This window comes from Lissotriton vulgaris, chromosome 8 (assembly GCF_964263255.1).
Source record: "Lissotriton vulgaris chromosome 8, aLisVul1.2, whole genome shotgun sequence".
Taxonomy (NCBI): domain Eukaryota; kingdom Metazoa; phylum Chordata; class Amphibia; order Caudata; family Salamandridae; genus Lissotriton; species Lissotriton vulgaris.
This window is the reverse complement of record NC_141696.1, coordinates 335,050,124-335,069,622: the sequence shown is the minus strand read 5'-3', so window position 1 is coordinate 335,069,622 and position 19,499 is coordinate 335,050,124. Positions and strand designations below refer to the sequence as shown.

General features: G+C 42.7%; 1 protein-coding gene across 1 annotated transcript in view; it reads left to right on the top strand.

Annotated features, from left to right (window-relative positions):
• Positions 1-5,051: 5,051 nt before the first annotated feature.
• The window catches only part of CCDC80 (coiled-coil domain containing 80), a 315,033-nt gene continuing 300,585 nt past the window's right edge, over positions 5,052-19,499 (top strand). The window contains exons 1-2 of the mRNA XM_086934101.1: positions 5,052-5,535; positions 6,637-8,573. Coding sequence (XP_086790227.1) covers positions 6,648-8,573 — 1,926 coding nt within the window. The 5' untranslated portion in view covers positions 5,052-5,535; positions 6,637-6,647. The remainder of the gene's footprint in view (positions 5,536-6,636; positions 8,574-19,499) is intronic.

Below are 19,499 nucleotides of genomic sequence, written 5' to 3'. Positions count from 1 at the left end.
ATCTGTTCTTCTGCATGCGTGGGTCTATGTGTGCATGAATGTTTGTGTGCATGGCAAAAAAGAGAAATAGGGGGCAATCTGCAGATTAATCAGCATGCCTATTTCCCAAACTGTGCTTTGGTCCAGAGGTGGGTCAGGAAAGTCCAAGCAATAAAGAAAGATGCCTTGAATTTCGGTATTTATCGTGTCACATTTGTGCGATTCAAAGACAGATGTGAGATTTCAGGCTATGTCTTCTACTGCATATCGTTTTTAATGTGGGGTATGGTGTTTACAAACTCCTTTTACTTTGCTGTCAGAGAAAGAAAAGTAGATTGAATAATGTGACAAACTTGCTGAGGTACATGAAGTGTGACATGAAAGGATGTAGAATAAATGTTATAGTAACACAGATCAAAAAGTAAATACCTGTAAATAAACTGTACACACTCAGCAGTTAGGAAAGCAAAAATGAAGCACATCTTTTATCATTCTGAAGTGTGCTGTAAACAAAGATCTTAATAGGATCAGAACATATCATGACACTCTACTTGATGATGCACAAATAAATGTTCACTGAAACACGATTTCCACACTCTATCATTTGTGTGCAATATACTTTAATCAGTAAAACTGTATGTCTGTGCAAATTTAGTGACATTTCAGTATAGATTGTGTTGCCTGTAAATTAAAAATCTGCTACCAAATCATGTTTTAGTTACATTAAAAAAAAGTCTCCCACCTCATGTCCATTAAAGCTAGGTGGGTCTAGAAAAATGTTTGCTCTAAAAAGAAAGTTGTGGTTCTAAAAAGTTTGGGAAGCACTGATCTAGGGCCATATATAATATTGCTTCTGCCTGTGGGCATTATTTATATGCTAGGACAATCTTAAAAGTTCAGGTTGATATCTTCTCTACAAGCACACTGTGGAAGCTGCCATACTGACAATCTGTACTTTACAGCAGCCATGTGGAAATTAGCATCTTTGCAATGTATACAATCAGAGATATAGCCCTCCTTCCTGAGGCCTTAAGCCGGTGATCTACAATATGGGCACCAACCATGACACCCTGTACACCAGGCTCGCACCTGATCAGTGGTCTTCTCACACTGAGCACCAGCCTTGAATTCCACATGTATTTTATATTCTGATGCCTTTTTAACTTATTTAAGGTTTTAAATGTATCGATTTCCTAACCGTATCTGTGTTATCTTGTAAAATCAAATTATTAATCTCCTTATATGGACCTTGTAATAATGTAAGTTTATGTTTTATGTACCTTTTATGGTTCTAATGTGCCGAAATAAAGAATATAAATGGAATGAAATGACTTCATTGGCATATGTCCAGGAGCCATAGTTTTTTTATTTCACAACATTTTTTTTATTGAGAGAGCTTGGTAGTGATATGAACAGAACAAATAATAGCAGATAAAGTTCATGGTACAAGTACATAATAAATCGAGAAGCGGTGAATTAACATAATATGGAGTAACATAACATGCGGGGGGGAAAGTAAACAGGTAAGTAAAGAAAATGACAATTAAGCATCAAGTCCGTACAACACGAAGGCATATGTTAGCAGGCAGATAGATCGGTTATATAGCACAGCAGGGTGAAGCACAACCATCAAATATCATATTGAGAAATTGCTTGCCACAACATGGTTTTAGGTGTCTCACGGAGGTTTGAAGAGATCAAAGTGAGCGTCAAGTGAGGCCCATATTTTCCTGTGTTGTGGGCGCCAGGGGTGAGAGGCAAGTGCAATGGTATCGGCACCCCTGAGATTAGAAACCCAGTTGAGCCAATGGGGGAAGGAGGCTTTGGCTGTATTTTTCCAGTTGGACGTTATGACTTTAACCGCCGCTGTTAGTAAAAGATCAAGTAGGGCTTTGTCATTTTCATCTAAAGTGACAGCTTTGGAAGAACCCATAACTAGAGTTGCAAATTCTCTCGGGAGAGAAACGTGCAGGGCTTTGTTAACAAAGTCAAATATCCTGTCCCAGTATGTGGCAACCCGGGGGCATTTAAATATTAGATGTTCAAGGTCTCCTCCCGCTTCCAAACAGTTCCAGCAGGAGCCATAGTTTTAATAGGTGACCAGAACCCTGGCACAGCTATCACTCACTAGCACAACCAAAGCCCTCCCTGGCATCATGAGCTGCCTTTGCATAATGTTCATTCCTCAGGTACAAAGTTCAGCTTTGGCACTGAGTGCAGCATCATTGAATAATTAGTATCTCCCTGGAAAATGTGCCACCTCAGGAGTAATGAGCAACCCTTTTGCACAGTGAGCAACCTCCTGGCACATTGGTCCCTCCTATCGTGTTTGAACAGTGCCTCGTAATCAATCAATCAAGATTTATATAGCGCAACTACTCACCCGTGAGGGTCTCAAGGCTCTGGGGGGTGAGGGGCTGCTGATCCGTCTGGGCGCTGGTGTTCAGTTGAAGAGCCGGGGTGCAGCAATGAGAACAACTCGGGGGTCTTTGTTGAGCCCCCAGATAACTTGTAACTTCGAGCATCATATTAATGGGAGCACCCTGGAATATTTAAGCAGACAGACTTTATTGATAGGAGCATTTGAGTAACATTAGAAAAACGAAAGAAGCACAATGACTTAGAATGGCACCAATCAACTATTTAAATTCACAAATGTAATTCCATTTTATTTTCTGGTACATGATTTTTGAAGGTCAATTATATGATGTACTGTAATGGTTATTGAATTTTGTAGCACATTATTTATTTTTATTTTTTAAATCCAGACTTATTTTTGTGGGAGTTCTTTCAACTGGACGCTATCAGGAAGGCACTTATGGTCACAGAGAGGTTGTGCGTCCTGTGTTTATGTTGTACATACAGTTTTCATGTAAACACATATTTGATACACCGAAGGGGAGGGATTATCCGTTAGTTCAGTGCAAATCCACGAAAATTTTAATAATTGGGCGCTCTTCTTCAAAGGTGTTTGAAAAACATGACTTTTTACCCTCTGTGGGCCGATGTAGGTAAATCCCATTTACCGAATTTGAAATACCGAATTTTACCGATTCGGTATTTCAAAATCGGTAAATGGGATGTAGGTGCCAACATCTGGAATCGTTACCGATTCCATACAAATTCGGTATTTACCGATTCGGTAAATACCGAATCGGTATTTGATATTGAATCCTATGGGCCTTTGTAGCCCATAGGATTAAAGTCAAATACCGAATCGGTATTTACCGAATCGGTAAATACCGAATTTGGCAAGGGTGCAGGGGGTGTCACTTTGACACCCTCTAGCACCCCCAAAACGGGCATGTGTGCAATGTGGCACACAGACATGCCCTAAGGGCACGTCTGTCTGTCACATGGCACATGTGTACCTGCACAGATGTGCATGTACACAGGAATCGGTATTTTACCATGGATTTGTATTCCATGGTAAAATACCGATTCTGTAAGCCATGTGCTGATGGAACATTGCTACCTACATTGCATTTTCGGTAATTTTACCGAATCGTTACCATTACCGAATCGGTAAATATTACCGATTCGGTAATGATAACAATTCGGTAAAATTACCGAAAATGTGCCCCTACATCTCGATAGCCCTTTACCGATCGGAAACGGCCGAAAATCGGTATTTTCGGCCGATTCCGATCGGTAAAGGGCTACCTACATCGGGCCCTATATGTTCAAAAATATGTTATAAAAATGCACCTTTTACACTTGTTACAAATAAATGTTCTTGTGAAAAGATCAGCCTCAAACAACTTTAGAATGGTAATTGAGTCTCATTTTGAGCAAGGGAGCTGCTATTATAGACTTCGCCAGAGTTGCATTAGATGCTTTAGATTCACCGTCCTATCCCAGTAACACGCCAGGATTTTAACAGAAGTTATTCATATGCATATAGCAGCCAATCAGAACTATTGTAGGCAAAAGCATCACCTAAATATCAATTGATTTAATCAGGGCTTTAAGTGGGACGGGTCTCACCGGGTCTGAGCACCGGCAGTGTTTTTTAAGGAGGCCTCGAAACGGGTCTCTATCGGGCTCTGTTTTGTGCCCTGGCACAGGCGTTCCGTTTCTTTCCACGACTGCAGTGACAGCAGGCACATGGATGTGCACTGCTCACACTGCTCACTGCTCACTTCTCACTAGTGGAGAAGTTACAGCAAGATGTCATGCCAGGTATGCTTTATAGGGGAAGGGAAATCCTTGAAAGAGAGTCAGTTTCTTTCTGGATTTCCCCTTCTCTTTTCGAAACTCAGGAGCAGCAACACTGTTGTGGTGTCACCAGGGCTTTAAGTGGAAGCTTTTTCAATATTATATACAACAAGAAATAGTTGTTGCTTATTTATTTTATGCAACTAACAACCATTGACAAAGCCAATAGTCCTGACTCGTTGTAGGTATGATGTTACTTGTTGTATCATATATCTGGATGCAATGACAGGAACTGAAAAATACAAGTCAGGCGGCACAGCTTGTTTCCGGTCCAGGGAAGACATGGCTTGGCAGTTCGGGCTGGACTGTTCTAGCTTAAGTGTTTTTAAGCCATACCCTTAATTACATTGGCCACGCCCCTTTGAGAGACTCCCCACCCCCGTTTTTTTCATCCCACTTAAAGACCTAGGTTTAATTCTCGAAACCCTTATTAGATTTGGTCTTTCCGCAAATACCCCGCCGCCCCGCCGCCCCCCCCCCCCCCCCCCCCCCAGTCCTCCCCCCCAGCCCCTCCACTCCCGCCCCATATTTCTCGCTCAGCTAACCTGTAATCTCTCCTGGTGAGAAATCGGCCCATTTAGGCAAATGGAAAAAACAATCTGACGTGTCCTCTCAGCATCCCTTGAACGTGACGTCGGCGCTACTAATTCGTATTTCGTCGTTCAGAGTCTGTCCAGTGCCCCCTCGCCAGCTTTCATTAGCGAGTTAACCACATACACTGGAGTTCTGAAAGAGGGTTTGGTGGCTGATGAACTGGACTGTGTTAAACAAAATAATCTGGTTTAGGCGGGGGGGGGGGGGGGGGCGGCTGTATCATTCAGCTCGTGTGAGTAACCTTTAGGGTCTCCGGGTCATCCTTTCCCCCCCTAGAGTGATTTATGATGATGTACAGCGTTTTCAGCCCCTCCGAAATTTCATCCCCCGCCCTCCCTCGGAGTGGGGAAGGAGGCGGTGTTTTGCTGAGCTGCTAAATTCTTGCCGAAGTTTTCCGCTGCTCTCCAGCGGTTGTTGCAGACGCGCCGGGCGCTCGGAGCTGAGGTATCTTTATAACTCTGGGACGGGGTCCAGCGCCAAGGGTGGACGGAGTTGAGGCAAGCGAAGAAGAAAGGCGTGTTAGCGGAGAAGGGAGAAACATTCGGCAGTCGCCCCACTCACTGCCCGGACTCTGCTAGGTCTGGGAAAGACATTATTAATCCCGGCGCTTTGGTCAGACAAAGGAGCGGAGAAGGCGACGGGGGATGAAACGACGGACCATGGGCTGTGAAATTTAAAAAAAGCTGACTTTTCAGAGGAGGGGAGATGGATGTCTGACTGGCAGCAAAGCACGGCGGAGTGAAGGTAAACACAGCGTTACAGTACTGCCAATTGTACATGTTTATCATTTCCACCACGTTAGGATGACAACGTGTCCGCACAGTGGAATGTCTACGTTTATATAATCAGTGGCAAAAAATGTCTACTGTGATAAACCAAGGAGAGCTGACATCGAGTCCTGGCTTCACGACTTGTTCATGAGGTGTGATCCTGGGCAACCCTCATTGTCTTCTGAGTAACCAGTACCATCTTCTGTCAAAACAGGGAGTGCATTCTCACAGGTTATCCATCCCACCTGCTCATGGTGTTACGTGTTATAGAAAACCGATCACTGGTATTGTGCTAAATATATGTCATAGTTTATTCTTTGAGGAATGGGTGCGCATTTTAGGACCCCTGTTTTGCCATAAAGCTAAACTGATTTTAAAATATGTACGTACTACACCGTTACAGCATTAGGGAGTATAATTTACTGAAAAAGTTTATAGTCGCAGTACAGTGGTCTAAGAAACGTTTTGTTTATGAATAATGACATTTAAAAAAAAAATCTGCCGTATGCTCATCCTGGTGTACGTTTCGGGAGATGTGCTCAAATGATTTAATTCCTGACTTTAAAATCTGGTGAGCTGGGTTTTAAATCCCAGCTGCTCCAATTAATCAAAATGGCGTGACCCTGGCCAACTCACTGTGTCTACCCGTGCCGTGGTTGTTTCGACTGTCAAGATTAGGAGCTCTTCGGAATTGTCTAAACACTAGGTGGCAGATTTACAAGCCACTTGCGCCACTTTTGCGTCACTTTTAACATGGGAAAAGTGTCGCAAAAGTGGCGCAAGGGGCTTCTAAATCTGCCCCTAGATTTGGTGCTATCTAAAAGAACTAGACCTTTGTGCAGCCTCGGGGTTATTTTTGTCTGTACTGTCTATGTTTTTGAAAACATAATTTCTATTATTGCTGAAGCCCTACTTCTTCCATAGTTGGTCGGATAGTGTAAAATGTTCTGCTCTTGGTTTGTTACTGTTTGCTGATTAACATGTTGACCACGTTTTCTGAGTATAATGCACATTAGAATGTCAACCTCTCTGCTTCTCGTTAGTTACCACCTATCTGTCTTTTCTTTGTCTCCAGTGGCTTACATCATGAACTGGGTGATGTTATTCAACCTGACTGTGCTGCTAGCAGCTTGGGCGGTGTGTGGATCTGAGAAGGTGAATGGACAAGCCGACAGAAGGAGCCATGAACTCCGGCAACAGCCCTCCGGCCAATCTCAAAAGGACAGAAGAACGGGGCCCATTCTGAGAAGATTGCGGTCACCCCAACCGTCCCACAGGCAGGAACTCCATCCTACATCAAATCAAGAACTTCCGGTCACTGGGAGGAGAAGGGTTCTGGTACGACGCAGGATTCCTCAGCCCACTTCTCGGCCAACTGAAACCAAAGTTCATGTGGGTAGTCTCAGGGCTCAAAACAGCCAGGTGCAAAAGCCCGCTGTACAGACTTCGCAGCTGCTGAAGGATGACAGCACAGCTGCACGCTCCAGGACGGTACGCTTTCCTTCCGGGTCAAGCTCCCCTAACATCCTAGCCAGTTTTGCGGGTAAAAACAGAGTCTGGATTATCTCGGCCCCTCATGCCTCCGATGGCTATTATCGCCTCATGATGACCCTCCTCAAAGATGACGTATACTGCGAACTGGCCGAGAGGCATATCCAGCAGATTGTGCTGTTCCATCAAGAAGGAGAGGAAGGTGGGAAAGTCAGGCGGATCACCAGTGAGGGGAAGATCCTGGAGCAGCCGCTAGAGCCAAGCCTTATCCCGAAACTGATGAGTTCCTTCAAGCTCGAAAAGGGGAAATTTGGCATGGTGCTCCTCAAGAAGACTCTGCAGATAGAGGAAAAGTACCCCTATCCAGTGAGGCTGGAAGCCCTGTACGAGGTGGTTGACCAAAGCCCAATAAGAAAAATAGAGAAGCTCAGGCAGAAAGGGTTTGTACAAAAATGCAAGGCGGCTGGGGTAGAAGGACAGGTGAGTGAAGATGGAGGCAGCCAAGCTGGAAAGCCCACACAGAGCGGCGATCCCGCAAAGGTTCCTACAAGAAAGGAAGAGCCCAAAAAGAGTCATCATGTTCAACCAACGAGAGATGTTCAGATAAAGACTACAAGGAGGATAGTTACAACGGCTCCTCCCCCACCACCACCCACCACCAGGATAACAACAGTTCCTACAACGCTTCCTCCAGTGACCACCACAACTACTAGGGCTACAACCAGAATAGTAACCATTGCAACAAGACCTCCAACAACCACAACAGCACCGCCAACCACTCAGCGTGCTTGGACCACAAGAGCGCACAGCACATTTGAAATTCAGAAGCTTCCCACGACTGCGGAGGTTACAACCAAGGGCATAACCACAGACAGCTCCTATACTCCACTAAGGACGAACAAACGCAAAGAAAGACAGCATGCAGCAATACCAAACAAACCCAGAAAAGAATCTGGTTATGGTGCCTACACACACTCTCCTACTGTCCCAACGACAACAGCGTATCCTTACACCAAAGCAACCTCATTTCAGTTTGTGGATAACCGAACAGATAAAAAGACAGGCAGCGCAAGAGACTTACAGCCAGTCCCTAGTCAACCAAAGCCGCCCAAACCCAAGGTGCCAAAGAAAAAGGCAACTGAGAAAATACTCACGAACGAATATGAAGATAAATACAACACGGGGAAACCCACAGCCAAGCTGGAAGAGGAAGTGGATGTGCCAAATGTCCCGCCCAAAAAATCAAAAGAGCAGAAAAAGCTGGAGAAATCAGACAAAGCAGAAAAAAAGAAAAAGAAACTAGAAAAACAAGAGAAACTCACAAGAAATGAAAAGGTTCCTAAAAAAGAAAAAGCTGAAAAGAAGGCCAAACCAGAGAAAGATCGCACTAAGAAAAGCAAAAAGCCAAACAAGAGCGAGAATGAGGAATTTATAAAGCCTGCGGTTAAACCCTTTGTCCCAAACCCCAAAAGATCACTGGCAACATTCCTGGATTATTTTGAAGGCAAAAGGAGGCTGCTGGTTAGTATTATTTTTTTGTAGTTGTTTTAGTAAGTGTTGACGTTTATAGTCAAATAAATTAAATACTGCAGTTCAAATTAATAATGCGCACATTTTTGGCAGTGTTTCTTTACACTGGAAAATGTAACAGAGAAAATACTGTATAATTCAAAACGTGCAAATTATTTTGTAATTTGTTTGTTTGTACATCTGCTTTAAGAAACTATATATTGCCAAACGCACCCTTCTTCTGATCAATGGTCACACTCTAAGGCAAACAAAGTAAAGCATTTTGTGGTTATTGTTGTCGCAAATATACAGAACATTCACCATTGGAAGGCATATAGCAGCACTAAAACATCAGACTGATGTTTACTAGACGGCGGGGTTGCTAGAAAGGCTCATGGAGAGTTCTAGGCTTTAGTGGAACTGATGAATGTAAAATTGGTTTGTTGGGCTTGAAAAGGGAGGGATTTCCATAGATGGCATCCTGGAACAAAAGCAATGTAACTAACAATATTTCCCCAATACCAAGCAGTTTTTTTAGTCTTTAGAGACATCGTAGTCAGACAATATGAATCAACATCATGCTATGTTTGTTTGTTGGAGAGGGTATGCCCCCTTCCACTGCTGAATCTCAGTCCATGCTTCACGGGGTCACCTGGACACAACAGTTGGTGCCTCAAATGGCCAGCAACCTTCCTGCCTGGTCCTCACCTCCCACCTCTCCCCCCGAGTGAGTGTAGTAGACCATCTTGCGAGGCCACGGGGCTAAATCATCTCAACAAGAAATAATATTTCCCTGAATAATCCATCAATCTGTGATCCTTTCTTTGGAATACTGGATGTGAAAGAGTGGTCTTTTTGGGTGAAGTCAAGGGTGAATGCTTCTGTCAAACAGGTGTGCATGATGTGCTGGGTATATCTATGCATACTCAGCTGTTTTGGGTTTTTTTTTAGGTTGAGCCTGGGCAGCACATGCGCTGCTCTGCAAGGCATGCTTTATTGAGGTATGGAATAGAAGCCCCCCCCATTTCCCGCCCAACTTTTCAATTGGCTCCTGTTACTGTCCTTTTAAAATCATTGCTTTTTATTCGTGAATAGGCTTAGTAGTCCCTCCTTGGTCCCGCCTTGTCTGCATTTGTAAGATTCCATAAGGACTAGACTTTTTACTTGTGTTGTTACATGGTCTGCTTTATGTAGCCGGTGAGCACTATTTTCTTTAATGATCTTCCCCTATTCCACACACGATGTCGCAGCATGCCGCACACTTTTATATTGTTATTAGTAATGTATTTGTTTAATTTACAACACGGTCTGCTTTAAGTATAACAGCCGCGCTTATTTATGTATTTCATTTACGGCACGATCCGCTTTCACTTTAGCTGCTGTGCCTATTTATTTATTTAATTTACTGGGTGGTCAGCTTTCACTTTAGGGGCCGTGCTTAATTATTTACTTTATTTACAGCGCAATTAGCTTTGGCTTTAGCGGCCTTGCTACAGAATCTTTCTTTAATTATTTCTTTTTTCTTTTTGGGTGAAAGCGCCCCATACCGTGCTGTCACTTTAATTTTGGCAGCAGCCCTTTCTTTAGGCGCTGCTCACTGAAACCTCTGCGGATCCGAGCAGCATCTAAAGAAAGAGGCGCGGCCCCCATTACCGTGGTCTCGCATTTGCCAGAGTTTAAGCTATTAGCATTAGAAATGACAATGCTCTTTATATATGTGTTACTTTAAAAAAACATAAAAAAGGGCATTGTCATTTACAATGCTAATAGCTTAAACTCTTGCAAATGTGAGACCTATTGCATTAAAAATGTTTGTTTAAAGTGATTCACAAGTAGTTCAGCTGTTGTGGTGGGGTGGGACTCACAAAGTGCCCTGGAGGTGTGAGTACACACAGTTTAAGAACAATATTCACTCAACGTACGATTCTGAGTAACCTTTTGTGAGGTGCTTCAGGATCAGGCACACTTTATACTCATTCACAAAAATTAACCATGGTTAAATAATACATTTGAGAGAACCATCCTTACTAACCAAATGTATTGACTCCAGACCACCGTCACTCCTTTTGATGAGAATCCTGCAACCGTGTGGAAGGAGTGTCAGACTTAAAAGTGCTAAGAGACCATACAAATGTTAGAAATGATGATAACATAATATAACATAACGATTACATTTACAGAGATCACAAGACAATATGTAAAGAGGCATCACTGTGTTCCAAAGAAGGTTGTTTTACCGGTACACAGTGTAGCTAGGCATGGCCAGGGTACAGGGGACAGGATCACCTCCACTGCTAGAATGAAACAACCTCAAGGGTGGATTACAATGATAGGAACCTGACAAGAACATGCGGGGAGGAGTGTAAAGGAATGACTTTTCAGCACATGGTGGTGGATAAAGGGAAATCTTAGCCTTCGGTATTAGAATTATTCTAAAACAAATGGTTATGAGTTACAAGGAAGGTTTTGTGTTGCAAGGACCTCATTGCTTGAGAGTGGCTTACAATATCCATGGCAGAGGAGGCCTGTGAAGAAAGAGCATCATCAGGCCAGTCCTTAAAGGTGAGAGAGAGATGCTTGAATTGAAAGTCCCGCTTTAGGTGGAGGGGAAAATATTTTACTTTGCATCAAGGAGGTGTGTCTTCGGCATTCCCATGCAACCGCCCATGGGGTTTGATGCAAAGCCAAATCTACCAACATTGTTAGACGGGGATTTGCATAAAAAAATATGCCTGCTCGAAGCAGGTGTAAAGTTGAAGAAAATATTCTGTTCTATAAACTTCTACCACTTTGCATGTGTGTCGTATTCAACAGCACACATGCATACTTGGAAATGTTTTAAACAATGTCTAAATATAGTATTTTGGTATTTTGTACTAGAACGAAAACCTTCCAGGGCAAAACCTAGACTAGACATCATTCACACATCCTTGCATAAGGTGCAAGAGTGTGTGTGAGGGTGTGCTGCAAGGCACTCAAAAGTGGGCTAGCACAGCGAGAGAGAGAAACATCACCATAGCATAATTGATATGACTGCTCTATGCTTTTCTCCCATAGAATCAACATAGCAACATTGGTTGCTGTGCTGCATCACTTCTTTGTAAATTTGCCCCTTGGTTTGAGAAGTTGACATTTTGTCGATTACAGAACAGACTGTAACTATTGGGAGGCACATCTGATGGGGGTGCGTGAGGTAAATCCTCACTTCTAGCCAGTATCCATGTGGGTGACTGAGGTATGCTAGCTAATGCAGTCAACCAGATTTAAATCAGCCAACATTAAAAAATCTAGGGGAGAGCTCCCCCCTTGGTTGTCATCTGTAAATTGCCTGCCCCATGGTATTGCTTCTCAGCTCTTCTATAGGAGCAGGCGTTGAGTCCTTAGCTTAATAAAGGTGTTCTAATGTGTATTAACATCTGGGCCGCCATGTGCTATATAACATGTTCTTTATTGAAACATATATATCCCGCACACCAGCAGCAGCTCAGCACATATGGAGCTCATAGGGTGGTCTCAGCTGGAAGCACATGGCTCAGCTGTGTGCTGGTGTGCAGAGCAGAGTTTACATAATCTCCATGAAATCTGAAGCAGATGCCAGAATACAAATAAATGTAAACTTCAGTTTTTCGGTGGAAAGATACCTCAGGAGCTTCCCACTTCTTCTGCAAAAAAGATCTTTGTGTAAATTGTGAGTCACAATTTCCATTCGAGGCTAGGCGGATCAGCTTTCGTGGTTGGTGGTAGGGGTGACACGCTGGGGGAAAGGCCTGGTAAAGTTTCTTTCGGAGTAATTAATGTAAAGTACACCCTTCAGATCCTCATTTAGAAATGAGATATGTTTTGTGAAGCAGTGCACACGTTTTCTCAATGAGGCTTCCATTGCGTAAAGCTGGCTTGCTTCCAGGCGGGATATTAAAAGAAGGGAGCTTTGGGAAAACATTTGCCTGCAGCCAGAGTTAGAATGCTAAGGATATGCTAATTCAGCAACAAATGTGCAACCTCACGCAATGCTTTGCCTATTTCATCAATCACGTCTACTGCACTGGGTCAAAGGCGTTAATCATGAATTAGAGTCACTTATCGCAAGATTTTTGGCCCATAGCCCAAAACCGATTGCAGTATTAGGAAAAAGCTCGTTGTGTATGTTTTAGTGTGTGTTTTGCCACTTCCTGTGTGACTGATAGTTCATTTTCCTCTGGCTGTTGAAATTTAATTATGCAACGGTGCACTACAGAAATATAATAGTGAATAGCAAGTAACAAAAATCCTAACATAGTTTTATAAAACTGCAGCCCAGCTCCCTAATCTGTCCCTTTGCCCGCCTCCCCTCCCCCCCACCTCTCTCTTCAGATTTGTGCCCTACAGTGAAATTTATGGACTAGGTCAGGAAGGGATTATCTGCAGATCCTTTGAGGGAAAGGGGGAATAACGTAGCTTCTATGAAGTCTTTATACCAGGCCTGACACCATTTGTACTGTTCCCCTTGACTCCTACTTTACAGACAGGCCTTGGTTCCTCTCAGTGGGATCCCCTGAATGATCTCCCAGCCTCTCCTGCCTCTCCCCGGGCTCTCAGGGAAGTGCCTAGTGCTAAATCAGCTGAAGGAGTCAGGGCTGCAAGCACCAATATAACACAGCTTTACTCATTCTTCTTTTACTGCCTCACACTCAACATCTTTGCCCACACCACTTTCCTGAACACCCCCACAATTTAAGGAATGCCCCTCCTCCTTTTTCTGATCCCTGCTAGCTGCGTGGCCTTAAAGGGTTCTCAAGAGTCCACTCTATCTTCCTCCACTTTCCATGTCTGCACCTCAACTGGGCCCATCTGCTGCACTCCCCATTCTCTGCCCTCCTCCTTGACCAGCGACTGACACCCTGTGAAGGTTCAGAAACAGGTGTACTCCAGAATAGTGTTAGCAAAAATGTTGTCTGACTGAAATATTGTTTCCTAAATATCATTAATAAAATATCGTTGCCTTGGATGCATATTTTCTGTTACTCATCCCATTCAAATATTTTGTGAAGAATATTAGGAATACAACATTTCTGTTTGATGATATTTTGGTTACAATATTCGGCTACCCTGCCATTCAGAACACCCTAAGCAGTAGCAGAATCACAAGCCACCCTAAAACTCCTTTCACCTTTCTTTCTCTATTTCTTTTTAGTTATATTTCTCCTGTCTCCCACCATTTAGTCCAGACAGTCTCACCATATGACGTTATCTCTCACTTCCAGTCTACCATCTCTAATTCACTTTGTGTTTTTATGTATCATGTTCTTCTCTACTTACAGAAATTCATCTTTCACCCCACTTTCTTTTTTCCCTGTTAGCAGAATGTATTTGTCACTTTCAAGCTCTCGCTCCTCTGCCTCTTTTTTCTGTCTCCATCTTTCTGAATCTCTTTCTTCCTCTTTCTCTGTAGCCCCTCATCCATTTGCCCTCTTCTACACACTCTTCTACATTCCCTCCTTTCTCTCTTCCTTCCCTTCACCCCTTTTGTCTCTCTTCCAGTCTCTGTTTCTCTCTCTCTGTCTCCTGTTCCTTTTCTTCCTCTCTCCCCAGTTCTCTTTTTCACACTCTATAACCCTGCCTGTGAATCCTATCACACTATCTCTCTGTTTATTTTATTCTCTCTCTCTCTCTCTCTCTCTCTCTCTCTCTCTCTCTCTCTCTCTCTCTTTCTCTCTTCTCTCTCTTGCTCTCTCAACCATTATCTTCCTTTCTGTCTCCCTCATCATCTCATTCTTTTCTCTATGCCTCTTTCTCAGTCTTTTGACATTCTTTCCCTGCCTCCCATTTTCTCTTCTCCCTTACCTGTCCTGTATTGTCTCCTTGTCTTGCTCTCTCTCTCTCCTACACACACACACACACACACATACCCACGCATGCACACACTCACACGCCACACACACACACAAACGCACACACATTACTTCTGCTGCCCCACATTTATTTTTAAATTTTTATTCAAAGCTATAAATAAACAGAAATATGTCTAGACATACCTGTCTGGTTTAATCCTAGAATATGACATACCTGACACCTCTTTTTTCTGATTTTGTGTCCACCTATGATGATGTCCAGAATTTATCCTGAACTACTAATGAGTGTTGTAATAGCGACCAGATCAGACAAGGTTATTTTAGTAGCCACCATATGCTATACTGTTAGCAGTGATCGCCTTCCTGGGACAGGCAGGGTTGTCAGCACTAATGTTAACAAGCATTGGCATAGCCAATAGGTCTCGCTTTTGGGACCTTATAAGTGTTTAGCCATGCAACGGTTAATGTTGTTGCAGTAAGGACATTGTGCTGCATAACTAAATACGTATAAGGTCCAAAAGGCGAGACTGATATTATATGTGGGCTGTGCAGAGCATGAGACTTTAAGGAGTGTAGGTTGGTTGGTGCTTTAGGAGAGTATTATGCACTTGGTTGTCACAGACGTTCATGACAGTGTATTTGTATGGAATGAGGTAGCAAAGGTGTTGAGTCCTTTTCTTGCAATTTCTGAAGATGAAATTAGTCTTTGTAGAATCGCATTACCGGGGAGCATTTTTAAAGCCAGACATATTGGCATTGCCTATGCTTGTTTGCCTCTCTGGTGGAGAACAGACAGATAAAGAAGTTTTGCTGGTTATAAATGGGTGAAACACGAAATTTACCACAAGCATCCTACCTAATATGGACACTGATACTTGGCTACAGTGCACTCACTCTATAAATGTGGATGAATATGAGTAAAATAATAAAAAGATAATTATGTAGAAATATGGATGCCAATGGAGAGGCCTGCGGGGAGGCTACGTCTATTTCTCTGTGTTTAAGGCTGATGTATTATGAGAACGTGCTGCGAAGCAGCTTCTAAGATCATATTCAACGAAAACTGTGGCAATAGGCACGGTGCCCCGTGCCCTGAAAAGGAAGGCAGTGTAGACTAGACCAGGAAAAGAACCGAACAAGAAGCAACACCTGCTTTTGAACTGCGGGTTGTTTTTAGAATACAAGTGACTTCATTTGGCAGCCTTCTCTGTCCTATGCGTTTCTATAGTGCAGTCGGCGGTAAGGCTGGAGGTGAAGTAGCAGATGCGCGACTCATTCATTTCAAATCTTTATTTCGGCATTACGCCATAAAAGAACAGTTTAAACATTACGTTTCATTAAAAGTTACATGTCAATAACGTAAGCACAATCACTAAAAAAAAAAGAATAAAATGGAAAATACATTCTATTTAACTGTGCAACAAAAGTTGAATAATCATGGAGCATGACAATAAAAACATATGAGACGGGAGGACACCTCAATAATTCTGTAAGCAAATTCAATTGTCTAAAGCAGTTAGTGCTACTATAAACAACTCAATTCCATAGATAGGACAATGTGAATGGAGATTAGGAATTAAATTCACAACTGAAAGCCCATTTTTTTCCTACGGTAGCAAATGGCAAGTAAAAATCTACTCACACTAAATATAATCTGTTGTGAAGTATCAGTAGTCAAAATTCTCAGAGCCTGACCACAGGACCTCAAACCTAATAAAAGACATATCGGTTTGATCCATCTTTTCCTCTCATGGGCATACATAGGACAAAAAAAGAGAATGTGCTGCACATTCTCAATTTGATTATGTTCACAAAGTGAACAAACTTTGTCCAATTCCTCGGCCGATGGGTCACGGTTCCTTGCCCAACATGACAAAGTTGCTTTCAATCGAAGATTTCCATATCTGAACTTTAGAAAAAGTGTCTTGGCAAGTGGAGGCTCTATCTCGTCCATAAAGGACTCATAAAGGGGTTCACCCTTAAAACTTAAAAATTTTGATACTAATGAGCCGCTAGTACTGAGGTTTACAGCCATATTTGCTACATAGGACCAAAAAGCTTTTTTCAGGACTACTTTGGGATTTGGTGGAAGCTGCTCAGGATGCTCCCAAAAGTGTTTCAGGCCTATAAAATTTAGCCAAGTCCTAACGTGTGTTAGCCAAAGTATTTTTTTGTTACTATCCAACCCCATGATCTCCATCAGCCCTTCTCTATATACCTGAAGCTCAGGAACGTGCCACAATCTTACCCACAGCATAAGTGGCCTGATAAGAACATGATGGTCAGTTCTTTTAAAGTCGAGGTCCAATTGCAGGGGTACTAATGGGGTCCCTCTCGGAGCCCTAACCAAGCTACGCATAAAGTTGTTATCATGAATGCTAAAAGTCTCCTTGGAGCCTGGCCCCCACAGTTCAGCACCATATAACACTGAAGATTGAACCTTGAATTTAAAAAGTTCCATAACGGGACGTACCGCTTTGCTGGTGCTTAAGCTTTGCTCTCTAAGGATTGGTTTAACGTTCTGAGCAAATAACAATTTGCTTTTTTCCATTTGAGCTTTCCAGGTAAAGTTACAATCAAGCGTCACCCCTAAATATGAAAAGTGAGGCACTGATTCCAACTTAATCCCTTTCAAGGATAGACAACCCTTGTCTGGTTTGGTTGGATTAAGGGCCATGTATTTCGTTTTTTTTACATTTATCTCTAGCCCCTTTTGACAACAATAATCGTTAAAAGTATTCAATAAAATCTGCAAGCCATTTTTAGTTTGGGATATCAGAATAGTATCGTCAGCAAACAGTAGAGATGCTACCCTTTCGCCATTCAATTTAGGTGCATCATTTTTACATTTGTCTAAGTAAGAGGGAATATCATTCACGAAGATAGAAAATAACGTGGGGGCCAGAACGCATCCCTGGCGAACTCCACGTTCGATTGGAATTTTCCGTGAAAGTTTGCCGTTTTGTCCCCATCTAATTCTCGCGAAGTTCCCATCATGTAATTTTATAATTTGAGCTACTATATTGTTTGGCATGCCCGCTGCACTCAACGTCTTCCACAGAAGATCACGTGGCACCAAGTCGAAAGCTGCCCTTAAATCAACAAAGGCAACATACAAGTGGGCCTTCTTTATCATTACGTACTTCCAGTAGAGGCAGCAGAATCTAAAGCACTGATCTATAGTGCTGACTTTAGTTCTGAACCCGGCTTGAAATTTAGTTAAAAATGAATTTTCGTCCAACCAATTACTCACTCGTAATAAAATATGACGTGAGTAAATTTTCTGAAGGATGTCCATTAAGCTTATTGGACGATAATTACAGGGGTCCTTCCTGTCTCCTTTTTTAAAAATTAAAACAATTTCAGCTCCTTTCCAACTTTCAGGAAATTCTAAACTTTGGGATAGTTTGTTGCATAAGTAGTTGATATATGGTGCCCATATTTTCAAGTCGTGCTTGTAAAGATCCCCAGGGATTTTATCCAAGCCTGGGGCTTTCCCATTTTTTACTTGGCTAATAGCCAACTCTGTTTCCCCCAAGGTAAAGACCAGCGGATCCACTGGAAGTTCATAACTAACTACAGTAGATGCTGTATGGGGATCATCATATTTCGTATATAAATTGGTAAAGTGGGTTACCCAGGTTTGCTCGTCTAGGAATGTGTCTCTGATCACCCTTCCCACCTTGTTCCCATTTGCTATCAGCTTCCAGAATAATACAGTATCTCGCGATCTTGCAGCTGACAGTAATTCCGCCCACTTTGCTTCCTCCCACGCAATTTTTGAAGTCCTTTGGATAGTTTTGTAGTTACTTCTAGCTATCTTAACATCCAGTTGCGATTTGGATTTAATAGCGATTAGCATTTCCCTCTTTGACTCTCTACACAGTCTGTCATACCAGGGCTTACTGTGGGTCAAATTCTGAGTCTTCTGCTGGGGTTTTTTGGGCATTTTGGTTACCAATACTTTTAATTTTTTGAAAAACTCCAAATGTATGGACTGAAAGGAAGTTCTTGCTTCCTCCTCAGGAGTTAAACTTAGATATGCAGCAAAGGTACCTGCAAAAAGTGAGTAAATTTCACTCAAAATATCACCATGATCCAAAATAAATGGCCATTTTAGCGATCTCCTGTTGTTACTGATGTGAATATCAGTGCCATCCCTAACACCCCCCTCAAAGCAGGTAGGAGAGGAGGGGTCGCTAAAAAGTGCAGCGTTTAGTGACAAGTTTAGTGGAAAGTGGTCACTTTCAGCCCTCTCCATTACTTCAAGATCTATGAGATACGACCAAAGAGGGATAGAAACTATTACAAAGTCCAAGATGCTTCTGTATGTATTCCTCATAAAGGTTGATTTTTTTGGGGTGTCGGACGGTAACCGGCCATTACAGGCCCTAAGGTGATGCTCTGTACATAATTTGATCAGTTGCAGAGCCAGAATGGAACATTTCACGGATTTGTTACTCCCGAGGAGGGGGATTTTGTTCGCCTGGTCTTCCTCCTCAAAAATCTCACTTATGCCCGACACTGGTTCATAGTCACAATTTAGATCCCCAGCCAAGATGATAAGATCCTCCCCAGGATTCAACCCCCTCAAAAAGTAATCCAGTTTAGAAACAATAAGGGATTCCTTTGATGACGGTGTTGGCCTATTATAAATGTTTATTAGGACTAATTTCTTCCCATTGGAGGTAGTTATTTTTAATGCTAGGATATCTGCCGAATTTGTGTCTATCACCTCTATGTCAACCCTGAGATTGATCCTTGCCCAGATCAGGAGACCCCCGGACGGCCTACCACTCTTGGATGGGACTGCTCCAATACCAAAAGTCTTGTAGCCCACCCTGTGAGGAATATCGATTGCCCAGGTCTCCTGGAGTAGACAAAAATCAAAGGATTCCACAAAAGCAGCCCAGTCTTGATCCCTCAATTTGCTGGCAACCCCAGCTACATTCCAACTAACAAGCTTAACCGAAATCCCCATTGCAGAAGACATAATGGTGTTAACCCTTGACATCTCATCACCAGTATATGCTACTTGTTCAGTTCCCGGAGATATTTCCTCAAGAGGTAAGTGACTTGTGGTAGGGATTAGTCCTACCTGTTCTTCAGG